The sequence below is a fragment of the Protopterus annectens genome, chromosome 4.part0, assembly GCF_019279795.1.
Source record: "Protopterus annectens isolate FY-2018-M chromosome 4.part0, PAN1.0, whole genome shotgun sequence".
Lineage (NCBI taxonomy): Eukaryota > Metazoa > Chordata > Ceratodontiformes > Protopteridae > Protopterus > Protopterus annectens.
The window spans coordinates 848,809,668-848,831,546 of NC_056733.1; the positions used below are offsets into that span (position 1 = coordinate 848,809,668).

Here is a 21,879-nt window from a genome sequence, read left to right on the forward strand (position 1 = left end):
TGAGGGTTTGGACTAATAATTGGTTGCTTGACCAAAGCGTCTTGAGGTTGCTGTAAGGGGTGATAATTTTTCTAAGTATGGGTGTGTTTTTAGGTTGGTAGAGAATTTTATGTGCTATTATTAGCTGATTGTACTGAAGTTGGATAGGCAATTCTAGCCACCCTAGATTCTTTAGGTTCAGACAGTGGTGTGTTCTGTATGCTGCTCCAGTGGCAAATCTAGCAATATGATTAAAGCAGCTAGCGAGTTTATTAAGGTCAGACTTGCTCAAGTTCGTGAAGAGAGGGGATGCATAAAGGAGGGTGGAAAGTAGATGTGTACAGGCAATTACCGTCCTAGCTAGTGGAGTGAGAAAAGGTTTGATATTGTATAGTGAGCCAAGTTTTTTATTAACTTTTTTAATAGTTTGATTAATGTGCATATCAGCCTTGAGGTTATAATTAACTGTTGTACCTAAGAGTTTGGTACGGGGATCTGGGACAATGACAGTGTCATTGTTAGATTTTATAGTAAAAGTTAGAGTGGAAGAGAAAAGCAGTAGCTTCATTATGTTAGGATTTAATAGGAGACCGATTACGGAGCCAATTTTTGACAGTACTAAAAACATTTTGGGATAGAGTCTGCAAACTTAAAGGGGAGATGGCAGAACAAATCATAGTGGAGTCATCTGCATATTGAATGCAGGTGGCTGTTGGGATGACTGTGTACAGGTCATTAATAAAGATAGAAAATAATAAGGGTCCTAATATAGAGCCCTGAGAGACCCCAAGGGTGATAGGTAGAAGGGAAAATAGTTTGTTCTGCCATAGTACAGCCTGTTGTCTACCACTCAGATAAGATTTGAACCATTGGATAGTCTGGACATCTAGGGGAATAGTTTTATTCAAGTAGATTTACCAACAGACTGTGTGCTTCAGAAAAGGAGTTTGCATTTTTGTTCTTAAACATTCTTGAATTCCAGGAATTAAAGCATTTTTTGCATCTAATACTGGCATAACACTCCACCACCCATTACCCCATGAAATACACAGAAGATGACTAAAAGCTTTCACAAGAGGTATAAATGTAACACCTAACCTGAAAGGCCCATGTACTGTAAGGAAGATACTTGACAGTTATTTAAATCTGTCTACAGTTTGAGGAGAGTAACTACTGTAAGATTTTGTTTTTATTTACTAAAGTAATAACAAATCAACATAAGTAGGGATGATGTTGTTTTTCTGGGTGACTGGTGTAAAACCAAGAACAAATTTTCAGATCCTGAAGTTATGTTGCCCAACAAGACCAGGAAATGTGTATCTGTATATTTGCTTGTCACATGCTTGTCATATGTATGTTATCACATGTAAATAAAAATCCTTCAGATGTCAACTATTTTTTTTTTTCTACAGGTGGAGAAACGTCTGGAGCTAGTAAAGCAAGTGTCTCATAGTACTCACAAGAAATTAACAGCATGTCTCCAAGGGCAGCAAGGGACAGATGTCGACAAACGATCAGTAAGTGGGTTTGTTTTATACATCTCTGTTTGAAGTCAAAATGTTAGAAAAAAGAAGTATGTATATATGGAGAAAACTAAGAAATGTTTGTATTTAGCCGTGGTGTGGTAGTCCTTTGCAAGCTGAGCTGTAGTAGATGACATCAGAAAGAGCTGGTGCATCATGGTCTTAAAAAATGTATGAACCTCACTAATGCTATTTTAGAACAAGACAAACAGCAGCTAATAGGCACCATAACTCTGATATTTATATTTTACATATTCTAATTTTACAACGAGGATAGTCAGCAAAATTTGTATGCATGTAAGAAAGCTTCTGTGGCAAAAATCAAAATGTTTTATGCTGTGTTGACTGTATGCAACAATTTTACTAAGAATGCAACAAAAAAAGAAATTAGTTGCAATTTTTCATAAAATTCACTCGATTTGTAAAACACATAATGCGGAGAAATATGTGAATAAGATTGCACAAGAGTAATTGTTTTGCTGTGGAGTTGTAATTAATTGCACAGAGTATATTACAAAATAAACAGTAACTTTTTGTGGAAGAAGGAAACAGACACACACACACACACACACACACACACACACACACACACACACACACACACACACTCACTCACTCTCTCTCTCTCTCTCATTCAGCCACAGATCAGTGAACTGCTTTCTATCACTTAAGACATTAAGTCACATAGCTACATAGTCTTTTCCAGTTACTTAAAGCATTACATCATTCACGTGAGGTCTACTGTTTGAATTTTGAATGACAGGTCATGAAAAGTACCATAAACATTTAAAGGGGGATCTGCTTAATTGTTACTATGCTGAGTGTTTATGTCCCATTCAAAACCAGTCCTGAAAGCATCTCTCCAGAGGTCATTTGTGTCCTAGAGAGGATCTGTCGTGAATACATCCCTCCAGAGGTCAGGTGACATGACATACTTCCTAATGCCCAATTCGCATGAACCCTGCTTAACCATGATTGTTGTGTCTTAGACATGCTTGTCTCAAGACTACTGCTTCCTAAAAGAGTAAGTTCATTTTTGTTAATGGTTTTGTCTGTTATAGTTTGCACTTTGTAAACAGTGATAAACACAGCTTAGTAATTGATTTAGCAAGAAATTAATTAGGGAATATTTAGCTAGTTGTTTACTGTTTTTCTGTGATTCACCTATCAATTGAAATACTTTATTTTATATTTTCTATGTACATAACTACATCATATGCATATGGTGTCCTAAGCTGTATTACTTATTTTTTTCTTTGTAAAGAATACTGCCTTTTATTTTAAAAATGTGTGGCTATTCATTACTTACTGATATAAAGGTACTGCTATCTTTTGTTGTTGAGTTGATGGCATCTTAATATAAAAAAGAGAAAGAAATTCAGCTAAAATTACCATTAGTTTTCATATTTTAGTTTACTTATTTTCTAAAATTGTATAGTAGCTAGTAATGTTTTTAATGCTAAGCTGAGTCTAGCTGTTAGTAGTAACTACTATAATGCAAAAAAAGGTTTGTAGACTTATAGCATTTAAAGGTATTTGTAGTCTCTCCTGTTTATTGTGGGTATGTGTGTGCGTGCATGCGTGCGTGTTTGTATGCATGCAGTAGTTTAATAAGAGTACAGCTACTCTCAACCAGCTAGCACCACAAAGTACTGATCTCAAAGTGAGGTTGGCAAATGGTCTAAGAAACCACTGATCTGAAGTTGTTAATCTTCTTCCTATTCATCACTGATGGATTCGGTTCCGAGCCCTTGGAACCGAGTCGGCCTAATACCAATCTCGCGTGCACCAAAAACTCACGAGCTAAGCTGCTACCCGCATTGCCCTTCTCCCAGTTACCTCAGATCTCATTTGCCACGCAGCCATATAGCAGCATTTCACCAAGCTCTCCAGCTAAGTATTGCGTTTTTTCAAAAATTATAGTATTTTGTGAGTTTTTTCATCTCAAACAATTCTATTTCTTGATATCTTATTCAGCAATACCCACGGGTATCTCTTTTCTTGTGCCATCATTGGTAAACGCCCTTTATACCCTTGTGGCATTCTGAATACCATTGTTGGTATTTCCCCTCTCTCTTTCCTTACTCTGGTTAGTTGTGTTGTTCTGTTGTGGTATGTCTGAAAAGAAAGGGACTTCGGGTTTTAAGCATTGCTCTTCCACTCCCGAATAGTGATCTACATGAGGAATGTGTATATTGTTTGGGGGTTCCACACTTATCTGTGAAACCTCCCTGTGACACTTGTGCCAGTTTCAGTCAGTGGACACTGAAGGAAAGACAGAATAAACTAATTCTCAAAGGCCTGCTTCCTTCTCCTTTTTCTGATGCTATTTCTGCATCGGAGGTCTCAACCCCTCCATCTATGGACAAAAAAAGTCCTCGATGTTCTTCGTGTTTCACTGTTGCAGTCAGTACATTTGGGTAATCTGCTGGCAGGTTGCTCTCAGTCGGCCTGAATAACAAAGTCTTGGGTCCTGCGTCGGTTGCTGTCTCCTCTTCCATGACGTCAGGTCATCAGGGGTATAAAACATGCAGCCAACGCCATTTTATTCAGTCTTTCTTGCCGTGCGGTGCCCGAAGCAGAAGCAGTTTGCAAGTGCCGGTCGGCCGACTCCTGAAATTTTCGCATTCGAATTTCAGAACCGAAGTCTTCAAACTAAAGCAAAGTACCCCGTTGGGGCAACTTTTTCTTGCTCCTTACCGATGTTAGTAAAAGTTAATAATTGCATTACTTGTGGGAAGCAAATACCTCATAAGGATTTTCATTTGTACTGTATTCCTTGCCTAGGCCCAGATCATAATGAGCCTTGCTGTCAGTTTTGTGCTAGATTTAAGCAATGCACTATTAAGCACCAGTATAGTTTTGCTTCTAAATATTTTGGATCAACATTTAATTATCCTGAAATGTCATCGGTTAGCAATCCGGCTATCGGGGTTCATAAAAAACGCAAAGAAAAAGACAGAGACAGACTGTCGAGGTCCAAAACCGATGACAAAGCTTCTGCTAAGCCAGTCACCGGTACTCATAGAGACGCTTTCGCAGCCCCTGATACCCGTTACTTTTGAGGCGTAGGCCTCTACCGAGACCCATTCAGAGTCCGGTATGCAGCGAGATTTTCATAGTATTGAACCCGCGGATGTCTCTCCCTTGGATGGGTCCAGAGCTGCTGAGCAGGCACTGGCTTCTGAGGGTGTTTTCAGGCCTCAACATTTTTATATTAAACCGACGCCAGCCTCAAAAACAAGGTCAAAAACATCTTCTATGTCTAAAAAACCGACGCATGAGCCACGTGCTCAGGCCCCTATGCCTAAGAAACAGATGATCAAAATGGCTGAGGACTTAATTACCTTGATCAGGGGTTCCCACCACCCCCCTGCTAAGAGGCCTAGCCAAGGCACTGATTATGAATCTTCAGATCAGGTTTCCATTTCTTCTGATTCCTCTTCTGATCAGGAATTTTCTATTCCACCCTATGAGGATTCTGATGCAGAGAAATCCATCCCATCTGCATTTCCTCCTGAGGATTACTCTTTTGGAGAGACTTTGCATACCTTAAGGGAACATTTTCACTGGGAGAGTCAGGACTTCTCTGAATCAATAAAGAGGCTTAGGGATTTTCTTCTTCTTCCTCAGCATAGGCCTTTGGCAATACCTCCTGTATTAGACATTGTTGATGATGTGTTTTCAGAATCAAGCATGGCTCCTGATTCCCTACCTCTGGCTCCTAGTAAGCCAGACAGATATTACAGGGTTCCTGATTCAAAAATCCTGCTGCTGATCCTGAGACTATTTCACAGGGTCTCACGGGTGTAAAGGCCTCTACAGCCAAAATTCCTACTCCCTCTGATAGAGATTCCAGGGCGCTGGATAGATGGGGAAAGAAGGTTTATACGTCTGCTACCTTGGCTATCAGGGCCTTAAAGTGCCAGTTTCATATGCTTAAATATCAACAGCATGTTATGGGCTTACTGAAACACAAAATTATGTTGATTTCTGATTGTGTGGAAAATAAAGAGTTACAGGAATTATTGCATTCAGCAGAACAGGTTGGAAAGCATACTTTGCAATGTGGTTTTGATTCCTTGGAGGCCTCTTGCAGGGCCGCAGTTACTGGATCTGTGGTTAGAAGGCATGCCTGGCTTCTAACATGCCTAGGGTACACAATAAATGAAAATGAATCCCAACTGGTACCCTCTCAAGTAATTACATTCCTGGGTGCAAGCTTGAATACAACTGCCCAGATGGCTTATCTTATGCCAGACAAACAAAGGCAACTGACAACATACTTCAAACAAATGGCAACAAAAACCCAGTTATCTGCAAGACAGATTCTGCAGGCTTAGGGGTTCATGACATCCTGCATTCTACTAATTCCATATGTGAGACTGCATATGAGGAAACTTCAGTGGTACCTAAAATGTTTATGGAGTCAACATTGTCACAATCTGGAAACAATGGTTCCTCTCATTCCCTGCCTACAACAGGAGTTTTTTTGGTGGGCAGAGACATGTCACCAAAACAAGGTACTGTCATTTACTCTACCCCCCTGCCACACAAACCCTAACTACAGATGCATCAGACTATGCTTGGGGGGCCCACCTGGCAGGGAGATGCATTCAGGGCAAATGAAGCCCAAAACAAATGCATCTGCATATCAACCAGAAAGAGATGCTAGCTGTTCAGAATGCTCTGACAGCCTTTAAGGACTTACTTCATCCAGGACAACTACTGATAAAGACGGACAACACCACAGTTATGTGGTACATAAACAAGCAGGGGGGGTACACATTCCTACCCCCTTTGCAGACTAGCCATGGCATTATGGAACAGAGCTTTGACTTACCAAATGCATCTTCAACCTCAATACCTGCCAGGAAAACAAAATACTCTGGCAGACGACCTAAGCAGAAATCTTATGGACCCACACGAATGGAAACTGGATCCACAAATCTTCAGCATGTTAACACAGAAATGGGGTGCCCAGACATAGATTATTTGCTTCTCCCCAAAATTATCAGTTGGACAAATTCTGCACAAGAACTAATCACAAAAAGGCATGGAAAGTGGATGCCCTATCCTTCAGTTGGAAAAACCTGTCAGTCTATGCCTTTTCCCCTCTGCCTCTACTCTCCAAGGTCTTACTAAAAGTCGGACAGGAAAAAACAAAAATGATCCTAGTTGCTCCAGACTGGCCTCGCCAGCACTGATACACACTTCTAAGGAATATGTCTCAACTTCCTCCTTGGTACTTGCCTCAAATACCTCACCTACTGTCTCAGCAGAACAATCAAATTCTGCAAACTCAGCTCCAAACTCTGAATCTTGCAGCATGGCTGATAATTTAATTATTCAAACAACACCTCTCAGTAAATCTGTGATGGATGTCATTTTGGAAGCCAGAAGGCCTAGTACTAGAAAATCTTATGCTGATAAATGGAAGTGATTCTGTGCTTGGAACCAAGCACAAGGAACAGACACAACAAAGCCCAATATTCCTCAGATTTTACAATATTTGACTGAGATGCTTGACAAGGGCCTATCTTTTTCTTCAATAAAAATCCATGCCTCTGCCATCTTGGCTCATTACAACACAGAGCCTCCCCTCTTTTCTCATCCTCTGCTTAAACAGTATCTTAGAGCGGCCAAAAATTTAAGGCCTCCCAGAAGATCACCAACTCCTGCATAGGACCTCAATTTTCTGCTGGAAAAACTCACCCTGCCTCCTTTTGAACCAGCAGCTACTGCGGATATAAAATTTCTATCTTGGAAAACAGCCTTTCTCTTGGCAGTCACTTCAGCAAGAAGGGTTTCAGAACTACAGGCTCACATGGCTGTGGAGCCTTTTATTACATTTTACCCAGACAGGTTGTCCCTCAGGACCAATCCTTCTTTTATGCCTAAGGTGGTATCCAGTGTGGCTCTTAACCGAACAATTCACCTGCCAACATTTTACCCGAATCCACAGAACAAGGGGGAGCAGATTCTGCATTCATTGGACGTACACAGACAACTAAGATTCTACTTAAACAGGACCAAATCTCTAAGAAAGTCTGAGCAACTACTGGTAGCATTTGCTGTAGGGTCAGAGGGGAAGGCTATATCAAAGCAGACTATTTCAAAGTGGATTAGCCACTGCATTCGTTTCTGCTACTTGCACCATGGTAAACCTGTGCCCAAGGGGATCAGGTCACATTCCACCAGGGCTGCCTCTACCTCAGCAGCTTTTCTCAGAGGGGTTCCAACCAAAGACATTCTAGAGGCTGCTACTTGGAGCTCTGTTCATACCTTCACAAAGCATTATCATTTGCCTCTCTTTTCCTTATCCAGGGCAGGCTTTGCCACTGCAGTTCTGCAGGATCTTATAGCCACTCCTAATGCTGTTTAGTTCCATTCTCCCATTCATAACTTTGGGATTCTACCCAAATGTAATGACTGCAACAGTGAAACACGAAAAACATAGTACAGTTGTGTACACTTACCATAAATGTAGATTGTATTCACTGTTGCAGTCTGGGTTACCCACCCACCATCCCCCTTTTCTATACCTTTTCTTTCCTTCACTATATACTAAAGCCTTTATGGTGTATTTGCTTTTAGATGAAGGTAAAATTTATGTTGCTAAAGTGCATTTACATATATTTCTGTTTATTTATATCTATATATATATTTTTGCTCCCCATTTGGGGGGCACCTGACATCTGGGGCAAGAAAAACTGGATAAAATGGTGTCGGCTGCATGTTTTATACCCCTGACGACCTGACGTCATGGAAGAGAAGACAGCAACCGATGCAGGACCCAAGACTTTGTTATTCAGGCCAACTGAGGGCAACCTGCCAGCAGATTACCCAAATGTAATGACTGCAACAGTGAATACACTCGAACATCTACATTTATGGTAAGTGTACACAACTGTACTTTCTGATCCGTCTTCACCGGACGGTGATAGGGCCAAGCCTCATAAGCATAAGGCCCATAGGACTTCTATGGAGCAGAGAATTGCCTACTCTGTTCCAACCACCTCGGCTCAGAGCTCGACTCCAGTGGCCCCTACAGAGATTGTCATGACTTCCTCATTGGCGCTGCTCCGGGCACCAACTGTTACAGTTCCTACCGTGGTTTCGGCTCCGACCATATTGCCTGCCATTACCTCAGCACTGACGTCCCCCATCTCTGTTCTGAGATCATTGGTACCGATGACCTCTTCGGAACCGATAATGACTTCCACCCTGGCTATTGCTTCGGCTTCAGGCCCGCTCTCAGCACCGATAATCCCCCTTTTGCCTGTTTCAAAACCCGGTACTCCCCGTCCTTGGATCCATTTGCTGGACAAGCCTTCAGCCCCTTTTTGGACCAACCTGACTCCCCATCAGGTGTGTCAGTAAGGTCCACCAGGAGCCTATCTGGGTTGGATGTGCTGCGCCTCTTTGATCAGCTGCTGACAGCCAGGGGGATTACAAATTTTCCTAGAACTCAACCCACTGGTTTTGGGTCCATTGCTCCTGCGACTCCCTCATATTCTCCTCCTTTGGACCCTTTGGTTCCGAGGCCCATAGCTCCGATGTCTGCAGGAGGGCTCCTTTCCTTGGCGCCGACAATGACCTTGTCTGAGGCTCCAAGGCCCCTTTGTGTGTTATTTCGTTCGGAACCAACGCTTCCTCAATCTCATGCTTGGGTGGCGGAAACCTTGATTCCAGGTATGGCTCCAGTTGTTTCGCTGGCTCCTTCTTCAGACCCAAGGGTGGCTCCCGCCCCAGCTTTGCTTGAGGCTCTTGTCCCTAGGAGCAGGCCATGTGGAGCAGGGTGTGACTCCAGTTCCAAGATTGTCTTCCTCGGTTCTGGGCTCCCATTCCTCTTTAGGTGGGCCTGCCATCTGGATGATGGAGAGGGTACTTTTTTTCAGGAAGCAATCCTCCTACATCCAACCTTCCCCCTGCTCCTTCTGAGTTGCAGCTATCACAGGCCACCCCACTCCCAGGACAGCAAGAGTGCAAGCCTTAAGAAGTCCCTGTACAGGGTAACCCTCTTTCTGAGCCTTCTTCAGATGCTCCCACTGAAGAACTCCCTCAGAAATGGATGTGTAAGAGGAAACACATGGACTCCCCAGAGGAGTCCCTTACCAAGGATATGGACTACGATGATGAGGAAGGGTCCCCATGGTCACCTCCTTTGGAGACATCCTGGAAATTTTGAGGCAGAGGGGTGACTGGAAGCGCTCCAACTCTTCCTCAGAGAAATCCATATTCCTGCAGGCCTTCCACTCTCGTCCCTCTACTTCTTGGGTGACCCCTCCTGCTGATGAGTTAGTCAAGCTCCTCATGTAGTGGGCATGGAAGAACCCTGATACCATCGAGGCCATTCCCCGGAGATCAAACAAAATTCTCTCCCCTCCATAGGATCAGCCCCATTGGTCTAGAAGCTTGCCATTAGACACTATGGTGGTGGCGGCTGCCACAATAAAGGACCTTGCGGAGGAAAGTCCTGCTGTTCACCCACCCAACAGAGACTCCCAGGCGGTGGACAGATTAGGGAAGCGAGTTTTTGCTTCAGCAACCTTTACTGTTAGGTCTCTGAACTTTTTGGCGCATTTTACGTGGCTCCAAAGAGATCTCATCACTGAATTCTCTGGAACCATCATGGGTCAAGTTCTGGACATGGTACATGACAAAGTTGCTTCCCAACTTTCCACCCTTGAGCCAATTTCCAACTCGTCCATGAGGTTGCTGTCCCATGCAACTGAAGGCACAGCTAGAGCTGTGGGTGCAGGTGTAGTTATGAGATGCCATGCCTGGATGCACATTTGTGACATCACGGACTCCTTCAGGTCTTCCTGTTTAAATGCCCCTATCAAACCATCAGCTTTATTCAGTTCTAAAGTGGAGATCACATTAGCCAGGTGCGAGCAGGATGGAAAAACCTTGTCTGCCATTGGCCTACATTTTTCCAAGCCTCAGCGCTCCTTTTCCAGGAACCAGAGGAGTGGAAAGATGTGACACAAAAAATCTCAAGGTCCTTTCCATAGCACACGTGGTGAGGACTCATCCAGAGGCAGACGGGGTTCCAATAATGGAAGACGCACCTTTTGAGGCAGAGAGGGTCCCTGAAATCAGGACTCCAGGGATTCTTTCTCTGGATGACCATATCAGTGCTCCTGAAGGGTTGCCCAGTTGCTTTCCTCTGGAAGCAGTCGGGGCTCGTTTCTCTCTGCACCAAGCTGCCTGAAACTCTATTACAAATGATCAGTGGGTGCAGAGAATAATTTCCAGAGGTTACTACACCTCTCTAATCTCTTATCCAAGACCCCCAAAATCCCTTCCTGATGTTCCACCCAGTCAAAGGGAAGAGGCAGCTTCAGAAATAGCAAAGCTGTGTATAAAACGAGTCATCCAACAAGTCCCCCCAGACCAGTGCGGATCTGGGTTTTACTCAAGATTCTTTTTCGTGCCAAAAAAGACCAGAGACTGGAGACCTATTCTGGATCTCAGACAACTAAACAAGTCAGTAGTTCAGACCGAATTCCGCATAGTCACGATACAATCCATTGTCCCATTTCTTCTGGAGGGTGTGTGGATGTGCTCGATAGACCTCCGGCATGAGTATTACCACATCAAAATGGACAAGTGCTCCAGGAGTCTCCTTCACTTCCGGCTGGGAGCCAATCATTACCAATTCAGAGCCCTGCCATTCGGTCTCCCGATGGCCCCCAAAGTGTTCACAAAATGCCTAGCAGTGGTGACAGCTCATCTGAGACTTTAGGGATTCCAGGTGTTTTTGTATCTAGATGATTGGCTCCTCTCCACCCCCACCAAGCACCTACTGGTCAGGGCCCTTCACTACATTCTAGCACTAGCGGAGTTCCTAGGCATCACCATACACTGGGAAAAATCAAACCTTCATCCCACCCAGCAATTGGAATTTATAGGGGCAGTACTCAACACTCAAACAAGCCAAGTCTCTCTTCCTCCTCATAGACTTCAGAAATTAAGGTTACAAGTACAAGTGATACTCTGTCGAAGGAAGGTGTCTGCAAGGGAAGTTCTACAGGCTGTTCCCCTAGCCAGATTACATATGAGACTACTACAATGGCTCCTTTTGTCCCAGTGGGTATTCAGTCTTCATCCCCTGAGCTCACAGATCCTCATCACCAACTCCTGCAAACAAGATCTCCTCTGGTGGATGAAAACAGGTGAAAATCTTTGGTGTCGTCCCTTCCAGACTCCCCAACCCAACGCCATGGTGACCACGGATGCTTCCCTGATAGGGTGGGGGGGGCACTTCCAGGGAAAGACAGTCCAAGGCATGTGGTCCAGCCTAGAGGTCAACTTGTATATCAATGTCCTGGAGTGCTGTTAGCGTTACAGGCACTTCATCTGCTCCTTCCGTCAGGAATGATTGCAATCCAGTCAAACAATATGTCCATCATCTGGTACATAAACAAACAGGGAGGGACCAAATTCTACCCCCTATGCTGCGAGACTATGATAATTTGGCATTGGGTGATAGCTTCCAACCGCTTTCTAGTCGCAACGCATATCCCGGGGAGCTCCAACGTGAGTGCGGACAGGCTGAGCAGATGCATCCTCTGTCCACACAAGTGGTCTCTCAACCCGAATGTGATGGCAGAAATCTTCAGCCATTGGGGCCAGCCTTGCTGCGATCTTTTCGCTTCCCCCTCAAACAAAAAATGCAGCAGCTACTTTGCCCTCTTTCCCCCAGATGGGGAGTTACAGAGAGACGCTTTGACTCTCAATTGGCCCACAGGTCTCCTCTATGCATATCCTCCATTACCTCTGATACTTCTATTTCTAAGGAAAGCTATTCAGTTGAGATGCAAAGTAATCCTCATTTCCCGTTTCTGGGCTCATCAAGTGTGGTTTCCCTTCCTCCAACCTCACCTGTTACAACCTCCTTGGATCCTGGACACTCTTCAGTACCTAATATCTCACCCACAAGGGCTGACTCCCCCAAATCTATCCACTCTCAAGCTGATAGCTTGGCTTCTCCACTTCCTCTAGTTGCCAGGCAGGAAACACATTCCTCATCTGTCCGAGATATTATTCTGGTCTCCCATAAACCATCCACCAGAAAACTTTACAGAGACAAATGGAAAAGATTCACTATCTGATCACATAATTGGATGCTAAATCCTTTTTCAACCCCTACAGCTGCACTATCTTTCTGAGTTGTTTGACAATGGGGCATCAGTTTCCACCATTCAAGTCCATTTAGCAGCTATTTCCAATTTCCATAATGGGTCAGATGGAGTCCCTCTTATTTCCACCCGACTTTGCAAGACTTTTCTCAAGGGATTTTTTCATAAGAGACCTCCTATTAGGCAGCCTGTAGAGGCATGGAATCTCTCCCGGGATCTCCAGTCTCTCTCTCTCTACCCCCCTTTGAGCCAGCTGCGACATGTGATCTGAAATTTCTGTCATGGAAATCTTTGTTTTTGGTGGCGGTCACTTCAGCCAGATGGATATCTGAGTTACAAGCCTTATGCATCAAGAGCCCGTACCTGATTTTCCATAAGGACAGAGTATCACTTCGTACTAATCCATCTTTTCTCCCCAAGGTGGACTCCGACTTCTCTATTAGCCAGTCCATTGAGCTCCCTGTATTTTTTCCAAATTATTTAAACAAGGGAGAATATCGCCTGCATTTATTGGATGTTCATAGACAACTGCATTTCTGCTTGGACAGAACTAAGTCCTTTCAAAAGTCGGACCAACTTTTCATTTCATTTTCTGGTCCCAGAGTTGGGTGCGCTGTATCTAAAGTTACTTTGTCAAAATGACTCAGAGATTGCATTACCTTCTCATATTTTCTTACGAATGAACCCAAGCCTGCTCAAATCAAAGCTCACTCAACTAGGGTTATCGCAGCTTCTGTTGCCTTCCACTCCAGGGCTTCCATGGATGACATCTGTGCAGCAGCCATTTGGGCTAAACCCCATACCTTCATCAAGCATTACAAATTGGATCTGGTCTCCAGGGGAAGAGCGGCCTTCGGCTCAATGGTTCTCAGGAATGTTCATCCATAAGGGACACCCAGGTTCTCCAAGTAGCTTGGGATTCTGTCCCATCAGTGATGAATAGGACGAAGATTAACAACGTCAGATAAAGAAGTTATGTCTTACCATAACATTCCATCTGATTTGTTGATCTTCTTCCAGTCATCACATCCTCCCACTGTTCCCCACCAAGGCTCCTGGCGGATCTTCTGGGTTCTTGTGGTGTTTCAGGGTTTCTGCGCACAGATGGCCTCTGTCTTCCTGTTTCTTCTATATGTTGCATACAAACTCGATCTGAGGTAACTGGGAGAAGGGCATTGTGGGTAGCAGCTTAGCTCGAGAGTTTTTGGTGAACGCGAGCTTGGTGTCAGAATTATACTTTCAGTTCTCTACATGGCCCTTTATGTTTTTCCACTACTCCATTGTGTCTAGTTCCAGTGATAGCATATTGCAGAGTGCAGGATATTCACAGTTGTCCTTATTTTAAATGACTTGCTTATCCTTGCAGTATTTTTTGAAGTGTCAGGAATCTCTTAGTAGAGTAAAAGAGCTCCTTTGCAGAGTAAGTTTCAAGGAGGGCATTCAACAACATCCCACAGAATAGCATTCATGTGGTATCTCCTGGATGCATCCATTCATAGTGCTTTTCTCCCACAGGAAAAAAAAAGTAGATCTATATCTAGATCCATCCTTGAGTTTCTCCACTCTGTCAAAGACTTCAGCAAGGGAATTTCTCAGGATTCTAGGATTCATGGCATTTGTGTTACTCAGGATTCCTGTATCCAGACTCCACATGAGAAGGAATCAATTGGGCCAAAAATCTTTATGGTCCCAACATCAATACTCCATGACATTTCAAATTCCAGTGTTGGGACTTGTAAAAAGTACAGCTACTTTGGTGCAGAACACTGTTGTATCTGAATCCAAGTCTCCCATTCTCCCTTCCAACTCCACTACACACGTAACTACAGATGGCCCAGACTTTGCTTGGGGAGCTGTATTTGTGGGAGTAAAGTTAATGGGTCTTTGGAACAAAAATGACAGACCAAAACACATAAAAATCAAAGAGATGTTGGCCATAATAAATGCCCTCAACTTGCTCAATCATCTGTAATCTCCATGATCTCTTCAAGTGATTGGAGACAACACTACAATGATGTGGTACATAAATAAACATGAGGACTTCAGATCTTACACCCTGTAGCCAATGTAGCCCGGGATATAGAAATTCAGTGCAATCATACTGTGCAGGTTTCTTACATTCCACCAGAGCAAAACTTTGTAACAGACAAGCTGAGCAGGACCAGGAAAAGCCCTCAAAAATGGAAATTGAATCAGGGGTCTACAGGATGTAATCCAGCTGTGAGGGACACATCATATAGAGCTGTTTTCCTTCATTTACAGCAATCAGCTGGCAAAATTTTGCTGAAAGACTCTGAAAGCAGCCATGGAAAACAGAGCCATTCTCATTCCCATGGATAGGAAGGCTCCTCTATGCCTTTCCACTGGATATCCAGGATCATTCTGAAGATTCATAAAGACTCTCTAAAGACCACTCTGTTGTATTCATTCTGATGCAGGTAACAGTGTGTAGTAAGAATCTTTGTGTTCAACATCTTTGTATCCTGTATAAGAAGGGTTAAAATGTGAAACTGCATTGCGTGCAAAGAAATAAGCTAAAATGAGTTGTTTTTCTTGTAAGGAATTTGCTGACCAGAAAGGAATGCACAGATGCTACTTTGGTCCAGGCACAGGCCTATCTTGGGACTGACCTCTGACCAAGGAGGAGTGCATAGATGTTACCTTGATGTAGGCACCAACTTATCTTGTATCTGACTTTTTACCATCTAAGGCTCCAGTGAGTGAATTTATAGCCTTGACTGAAATTCCTTGTCTAGTAACCAGCTGCTGTGTATGCACAAAAGAGGGTATAAAAACCCATGTAAAGTGTGTAGAAATTAGACTGCTGACAACCAAGAACTTTGTGGCAGGTCTCCATGCATGTAAAATAAACTCTTTTTTGGCCTACCTTTTTTGCTGCGTGATTCTTCCAGTATATGTTAAGAGTATTAAAAATCTTTTGACACAGTGGTTTTCTTTTCTTATGGAAATGGCAAAGGGCAATTACCACAATCTTCCTCACAAGATGGACCTACTCACACAAGACAAGGGTTGTTTGATGTACCCCAACTTGAATCAGTTTTAACTGACTGCCTGGATGACAGAAGTTTAATACCTTTTAGGCACCCATTTTGTGATGGCATGCAGCAGGTATTAACTCATTCCCAATAGTACAACTCTTTTAGTGTGTGCTGTTAACTGCCAGTGGGTGTGGCTTCAGCATTTAAAAAAATGAAGTTATCACCTTACACTTCAAACTAATATTCATATCCCTGGAACCGTAAGTGCTACTAGAAAACTAGATGTAAATGGCAAACTGTTCAGGATAAAGTAATCTTTACTTTAGTAAAAGTTCAGTGCTTTAAGGTGGATTTTATAAGCAAAAATAAAGGCAGCGAATATTAATTTTTTAATTTTGTATAAACAGATTGATAACTCAGTAACCATTCTAGCAAGACACATAATGCTAGCAGGGTTTTTTTCATTTAGGTGTGAGCTTTCATATGATGCTATCTCTTTAGCTGCATTAGACAGAGGTCAAATATTAAAAAAATTTGTGTTTGCCATCATGAATGCTTTAAGAAGAAATCTTGTGATACCTTGTATGTAACATGGTTTTGTTATTATTAATGCAAATATGAACAAGCAATATTGACGCCTAGAGGCATCAGTAGGAGATAACTGCAGAAACACCTGGAGACACAATCAGCTGTGTTAAAGGAGGCAAAGAAACCTGGTACTGGGAAATCATATATTAGCAAATGGAAGGGTATTCTATGTGGTGCCACATTAAAAAACAAGACACTTTTAAGGCTAGCATTTCTCTGGTTCTCCAATACTTGTGTGAGTTATAATCCTCTGTGTAGCAATCCTGCAACACAAATCCCAGCATACTACAATTGAATAGGATTTTGACAAAACAAACTTCCTAACTAAATGTTCAATGTTACAAATGTGTGATTAAACATACTGCTCCCATATATATCCATATATATATATATATATATATATATGTGTGTGTGTGTGTGTGTGTGTGTGTGTCTGTGTGTATATATCTGTGTGTGTGTGTGTGCGTGTGTGTGTGTGTGTGTGTGTGTGTGTGTGTGTGTGTGTGTACAGATATACATATACAAATTATTTCAAACTAATCTTTGGACTGCTTTTTTGGTGTAAAAAACTAACTGTCCACATTCTCTTGACTCATAAGAGTGTGTCTGCTTGTTTAGCTTACTTGCAGCTTGAAATTATAATTCTTTATGACATTGTCATTGTCTTTTAATGTTACAGTAATGGACAGCTGTGACAAAAATGTCACACTTACTCACTCACATGCAAGTATAAGGTAGTAGAAGAGCCTTTATTCAAGCAAACATCCATTTTCAGCAGATAATGTACGTAATAAGGGAGAACAAATAACTGCAGATCAAATGTGAAAGCCAGGCTGAACACTATATAAGCATAATCATCTTTTGTTGAATAAATCGGTTGCTGTTAGAATCTTTGTCTACACAAACATTTATGAAACTTAAACTGGGAATCTTTATATTACAAGCATGTTAGAAATGGCTTGTAAGTTATGTATAATATAACAAATTTAGGTTATGTACTATGTTTATTAAAATCATGGAGGCAAAGGTTGGATTTTGGTACATATTAGATCAAAGATAGCGAGGATCCAGCCTGGCTGTCCCATGGCTGAGTGCAAACTCTGTAGAGATTTGCCTTTACATCTGTTTTGGTAATGTTACTGATGAGTTACAACAGTAAAGGGATTACAGAGTAATAGCAGTAGCAAACATTCCAGGATTAAGCATTAGTCCAGGGACGAGTAGTTTTGTCTTATTTGATAAGCATAAATATCAGCAAAATAAAATATTTTCGGAAACATTGTACTATATTATATTGACAAAATACATGAAAAACATTTATTCTGATATTGATGTAAAGAGTTGTGCTAATGTATAAGTCATTCTGAATTTTGTTTTTCTTTCTGTTGTTTCCTGTGGTTTGGAAACATGATATGATAATCTTGACGTTTGCGGTTGTCACATTCATATCCATAATAGCACATCATCAAAGACTACATGTTACAGCAGCTTAGAAACTATTATCAAAATAAAGTATATAGGTTCATAGGTAAGTACTAGGCCAGCTGCCCATGTGGGTCATTTTAAGCCTAGTCACTTTCCCTTTTTGTGCTTAAATTAACCTGTCCCATTTGGTTAGAGATTGGCCTTACCCATCTAATGGCTAATAATTATATATACAGTGCTTCAACAAAGTATTAATTTAAGGGTGTGCACACTTATGCAACCAGCTTATTGTACATTTTTTATTTGTTATATTTTTTCCCCTAACAGATTTGTTTGTTTTTCAATTGAATTGTACAGGTTATAGGTCACATTAAAGGTGGAAAAAGTTTTGAAATGATTTATTGTGGTCTCATTATTTTATATCACAAAAACCTGGCATTTTAACAGGGGTGTGTACACTTTGTATATCCACTGTACACTGAGTACTCTGCATAGGCAAATATATTTCACTCGTTGAATAACATTTTCTTCTGTAACAATCTTGTCATTTTAGCCATTATCCTGCTGTGTGTGTAGAAGTCTATAAATATTTTGGGCCTTTCGTACTGATTTGTTAACAAAAGAGTGATGTAGTCAGAGGTAAATGACTGTCTTTACTCATTAGTGCTCTGATTCTGATTCCTTTAAGTCTCCTTATTGGTTGAATTGTTTATCTCCTCCCATTTAATGTGATACATGCATATTGTTGTAGTTCTTCTGCTGGAGCATTTTAGAATGATAAATATCTTTATGCAATAATGGCTCATTTCTATTCAAAAGTATGTACTCTTACTGGATGATCCAAACAGCGTGCCCATTGTAAATCCACCATTTGCAAACAGAAATAAGTTTGGTCAGATCAGTTGTACTTCCCTGTTCAGAGTTGACTGTTAGAGTTACTTGATAAAGTCAGACAGGTTTGACACTTCTTTTTATGCAAGAGGTACATGTAAATGAAAAATCATTCCATCTATTAATTTTTTAAGTAATATTAGAAAAAAAAACTGGGCGACCATGGTGGTGCAGTGGTTAGCATTGTTGCCTCACAGCAAGAGGTTCTCTGGTTTGATCCTAGGCTGGGGTGCCTTTTGTGCGGAGTCTGCATGTCCTCCCTGTGGTCACGTGGGTTTCCTCCGGGTTCTCCGGTTTCCTCCCACATCCCAAAGACATGCTGCAGGTGGATTAGACACTCTAAATTGGCCCTAGCTGTGAGTGTGTGCATGTGTGTGCCTTCTGTGGAAGGTTGGGCACCAGGCTGGCAACTCGACACTGTAAAACTCCACTGCCAATCATGAGTGGACAGGTGATCCGCTGTGGCGACCCCTAACCGGGAAAAGCCAAAAGAAGAAGAAAAAAAAAACTATGCCCGACTCTGGCCTTTCCCTTTTGAACATGAAAGTAATTGAAAATTCAAAAACAAGTATGCTGATTGGACAGATCAGTCAGCATGTTTGTTGAATATTGCTGTACCCTGCCAGAAGTTCTGTTAACCCCCTTTCTCCACCAGCGGTAAGCAGAGAATTTAACCTACAGAGAAAAAAATCCAACTTTTATAGACTGCTTTGTGGATTAGAATAAAAGAATGAATACTCAAGGATTTCAGTGCTGTTCAGAGTTGACTGTTAGAGTTACTTGATAAAGTCAGACAGGTTTGACACTTCTTTTTATGCAAGAGGTACATGTAAATGAAAAATCATTCCATCTATTAATTTTTTAAGTAATATTAGAAAAAAAAACTGGGCGACCATGGTGGTGCAGTGGTTAGCATTGTTGCCTCACAGCAAGAGGTTCTCTGGTTTGATCCTAGGCTGGGGTGCCTTTTGTGCGGAGTCTGCATGTCCTCCCTGTGGTCACGTGGGTTTCCTCCGGGTTCTCCGGTTTCCTCCCACATCCCAAAGACATGCTGCAGGTGGATTAGACACTCTAAATTGGCCCTAGCTGTGAGTGTGTGCATGTGTGTGCCTTCTGTGGAAGGTTGGGCACCGGGCTGGCAACTCGACACTGTAAAACTCCACTGCCAATCATGAGTGGACAGGTGATCCGCTGTGGCGACCCCTAACCGGGAAAAGCCAAAAGAAGAAGAAGAAAAAAAAAACTATGCCCGACTCTGGCCTTTCCCTTTTGAACATGAAAGTAATTGAAAATTCAAAAACAAGTATGCTGATTGGACAGATCAGTCAGCATGTTTGTTGAATATTGCTGTACCCTGCCAGAAGTTCTGTTAACCCCCTTTCTCCACCAGCGGTAAGCAGAGAATTTAACCTACAGAGAAAAAAATCCAACTTTTATAGACTGCTTTGTGGATTAGAATAAAAGAATGAATACTCAAGGATTTCAGTGCCAGGACCACCTATACCATCAGATCCACAGCATATGTCTGAATCTTTTGCATTTTTACAGACCAAGTTATAAGGCAAACACCAGTGCAGTCAGGGAAGATATGAATGTAGAGCAAGACTACGGGGCAATGGAAAGAAGTTACATAAGTTCAATAAAAAACAAAAAAACTGCAGACCCAGGAAACTCCTCTGCAGCCATTCACATTTATGGAAGACATACACACTGTATATCTTGTTTGCTCAATACCACCAGAAACTGGTGAAAAGAACACTAAAGTTATTTTATCCAATGACATTATTTAGAAAAAGTAATAAATGATGCCATTGTATAATAGCAGTAAGCCACTCCTGGATGTGGGTTTCATAGGATTTACCACTGGTTGGCTTTATTTAATCATGCCAACAATGGGTAAATCCTGTGAAAGCCACACCCAGCCATTGGTTATTTCTAAATTATTTCCCATTTTTACTGGATTAAATTATAGTCAGTGAGTCTTGGCATATAAAACTGACATTCTGTACAAATCATTTAGGAGTAAACTAACAATTTGCACATCTATCTTTTTTTATTTATTTATCGACATAGTCCAACAGTATAAAATTTACCCTTTTTTTCAGAGGCCAAGGAAGAATTGCATGACAGAATTTGCTGTTTTGTCACATAGGAAAGCATTATAAGTTTGATATAATTTGGTTACTTACAAGGACATATACGTATATACATATACATATATATATACATATATATATATATATATATATATATATATATATATATATTAAAATATAAGGATTATGAAGTTGTATGATGCATGTGTATTTTGTCTACTATGTTGAATAGCAACAATCATTCTGAGAAAGAGCAAATAATCAATACAGAAGTGAGGTAGTTAGTCTGATTGATATCAGGAGATGTACGATTGCCTTTTAGCAGTGTTCTCACAGGAGTGCTCACACCTGTAAAGTTCATTCACCTTTTACTTCATTTTTAGATGTAGATTACTCTTAAATTCGGAGGGCAGTGAGTTCCAGAGTTTAAGAGAATCAGTACTATATGCGTTCTCATCACCAGTTTTTGTGACCCATGAATATCATCTGCCTGTGTCTCTTAATTTTATAGGAGATTTCTGTTGAGTAAATATTTCTGAAAGATGCCACAGTGGCTGTTAAGGATTTCCTGTAAGGTAGATATACACAGAAGTAGCACAAGACAAGGGAAGGACAGTAGTAAGTTTTATTAATGCTCAAATCTGCTGGCTTCTTTTGTTAATTTGGTAAGTTTAGTAAGTGACTATAATCCTCTCCATGTCATACTACCAGACTGGCACAAGAATTATGTTGCCCTACATCAGGTTTAATTTCCTCAAGTCCTTTGGGTTTTTAATACCAAGACAGGAATGGATCCCAGTCCTATGTCAAAGTATGATTAAAGTTCATGTAATTAGTATTGTTTTAATCTTTGATGTTCGCCAAAAGTGTTCCTTGTAACAAACACAATGTGTCCAGGACTAACCCCTTCTGCAGTTCATACAAAGTTCCATGTGTTGGTAACATAATCTAAATAAGGATGTAAGTTCTTTTTTTCTGAGACCCATTACTCCTATTAATATTGGAACTGTCTGGCCTTACTTTAGTGTGGATGGTACAGTGTAGTGATAACTCTTTTTAATAACTCATTTTAGAAATGATCACACCCTGAATACTAACCCAAGTCTTTTATTTATTTTGCCCACTACATAGGAGTTATGCATAGAGAAGATCAAACTTTAAAGGAGTTACATTCTCAAATATCTTTAGAACATCACTTTATTTGCTTCTTTAGTTAGGTTTGTTAAGT

The 21,879-nt window shown here is 41.5% G+C and overlaps 1 protein-coding gene across 7 annotated transcripts in view; it reads left to right on the plus strand.

Annotated features, from left to right (window-relative positions):
• Nucleotides 1-21,879, plus strand: part of ARHGAP44 (Rho GTPase activating protein 44) — a 1,795,121-nt gene that overhangs the window by 823,292 nt on the left and 949,950 nt on the right. For all 7 annotated transcript variants that reach the window (XM_044068802.1, XM_044068796.1, XM_044068800.1 and 4 more), the window contains exon 3: nt 1,392-1,496. In XM_044068802.1, coding sequence (XP_043924737.1) covers nt 1,392-1,496 — 105 coding nt within the window. The remainder of the gene's footprint in view (nt 1-1,391; nt 1,497-21,879) is intronic.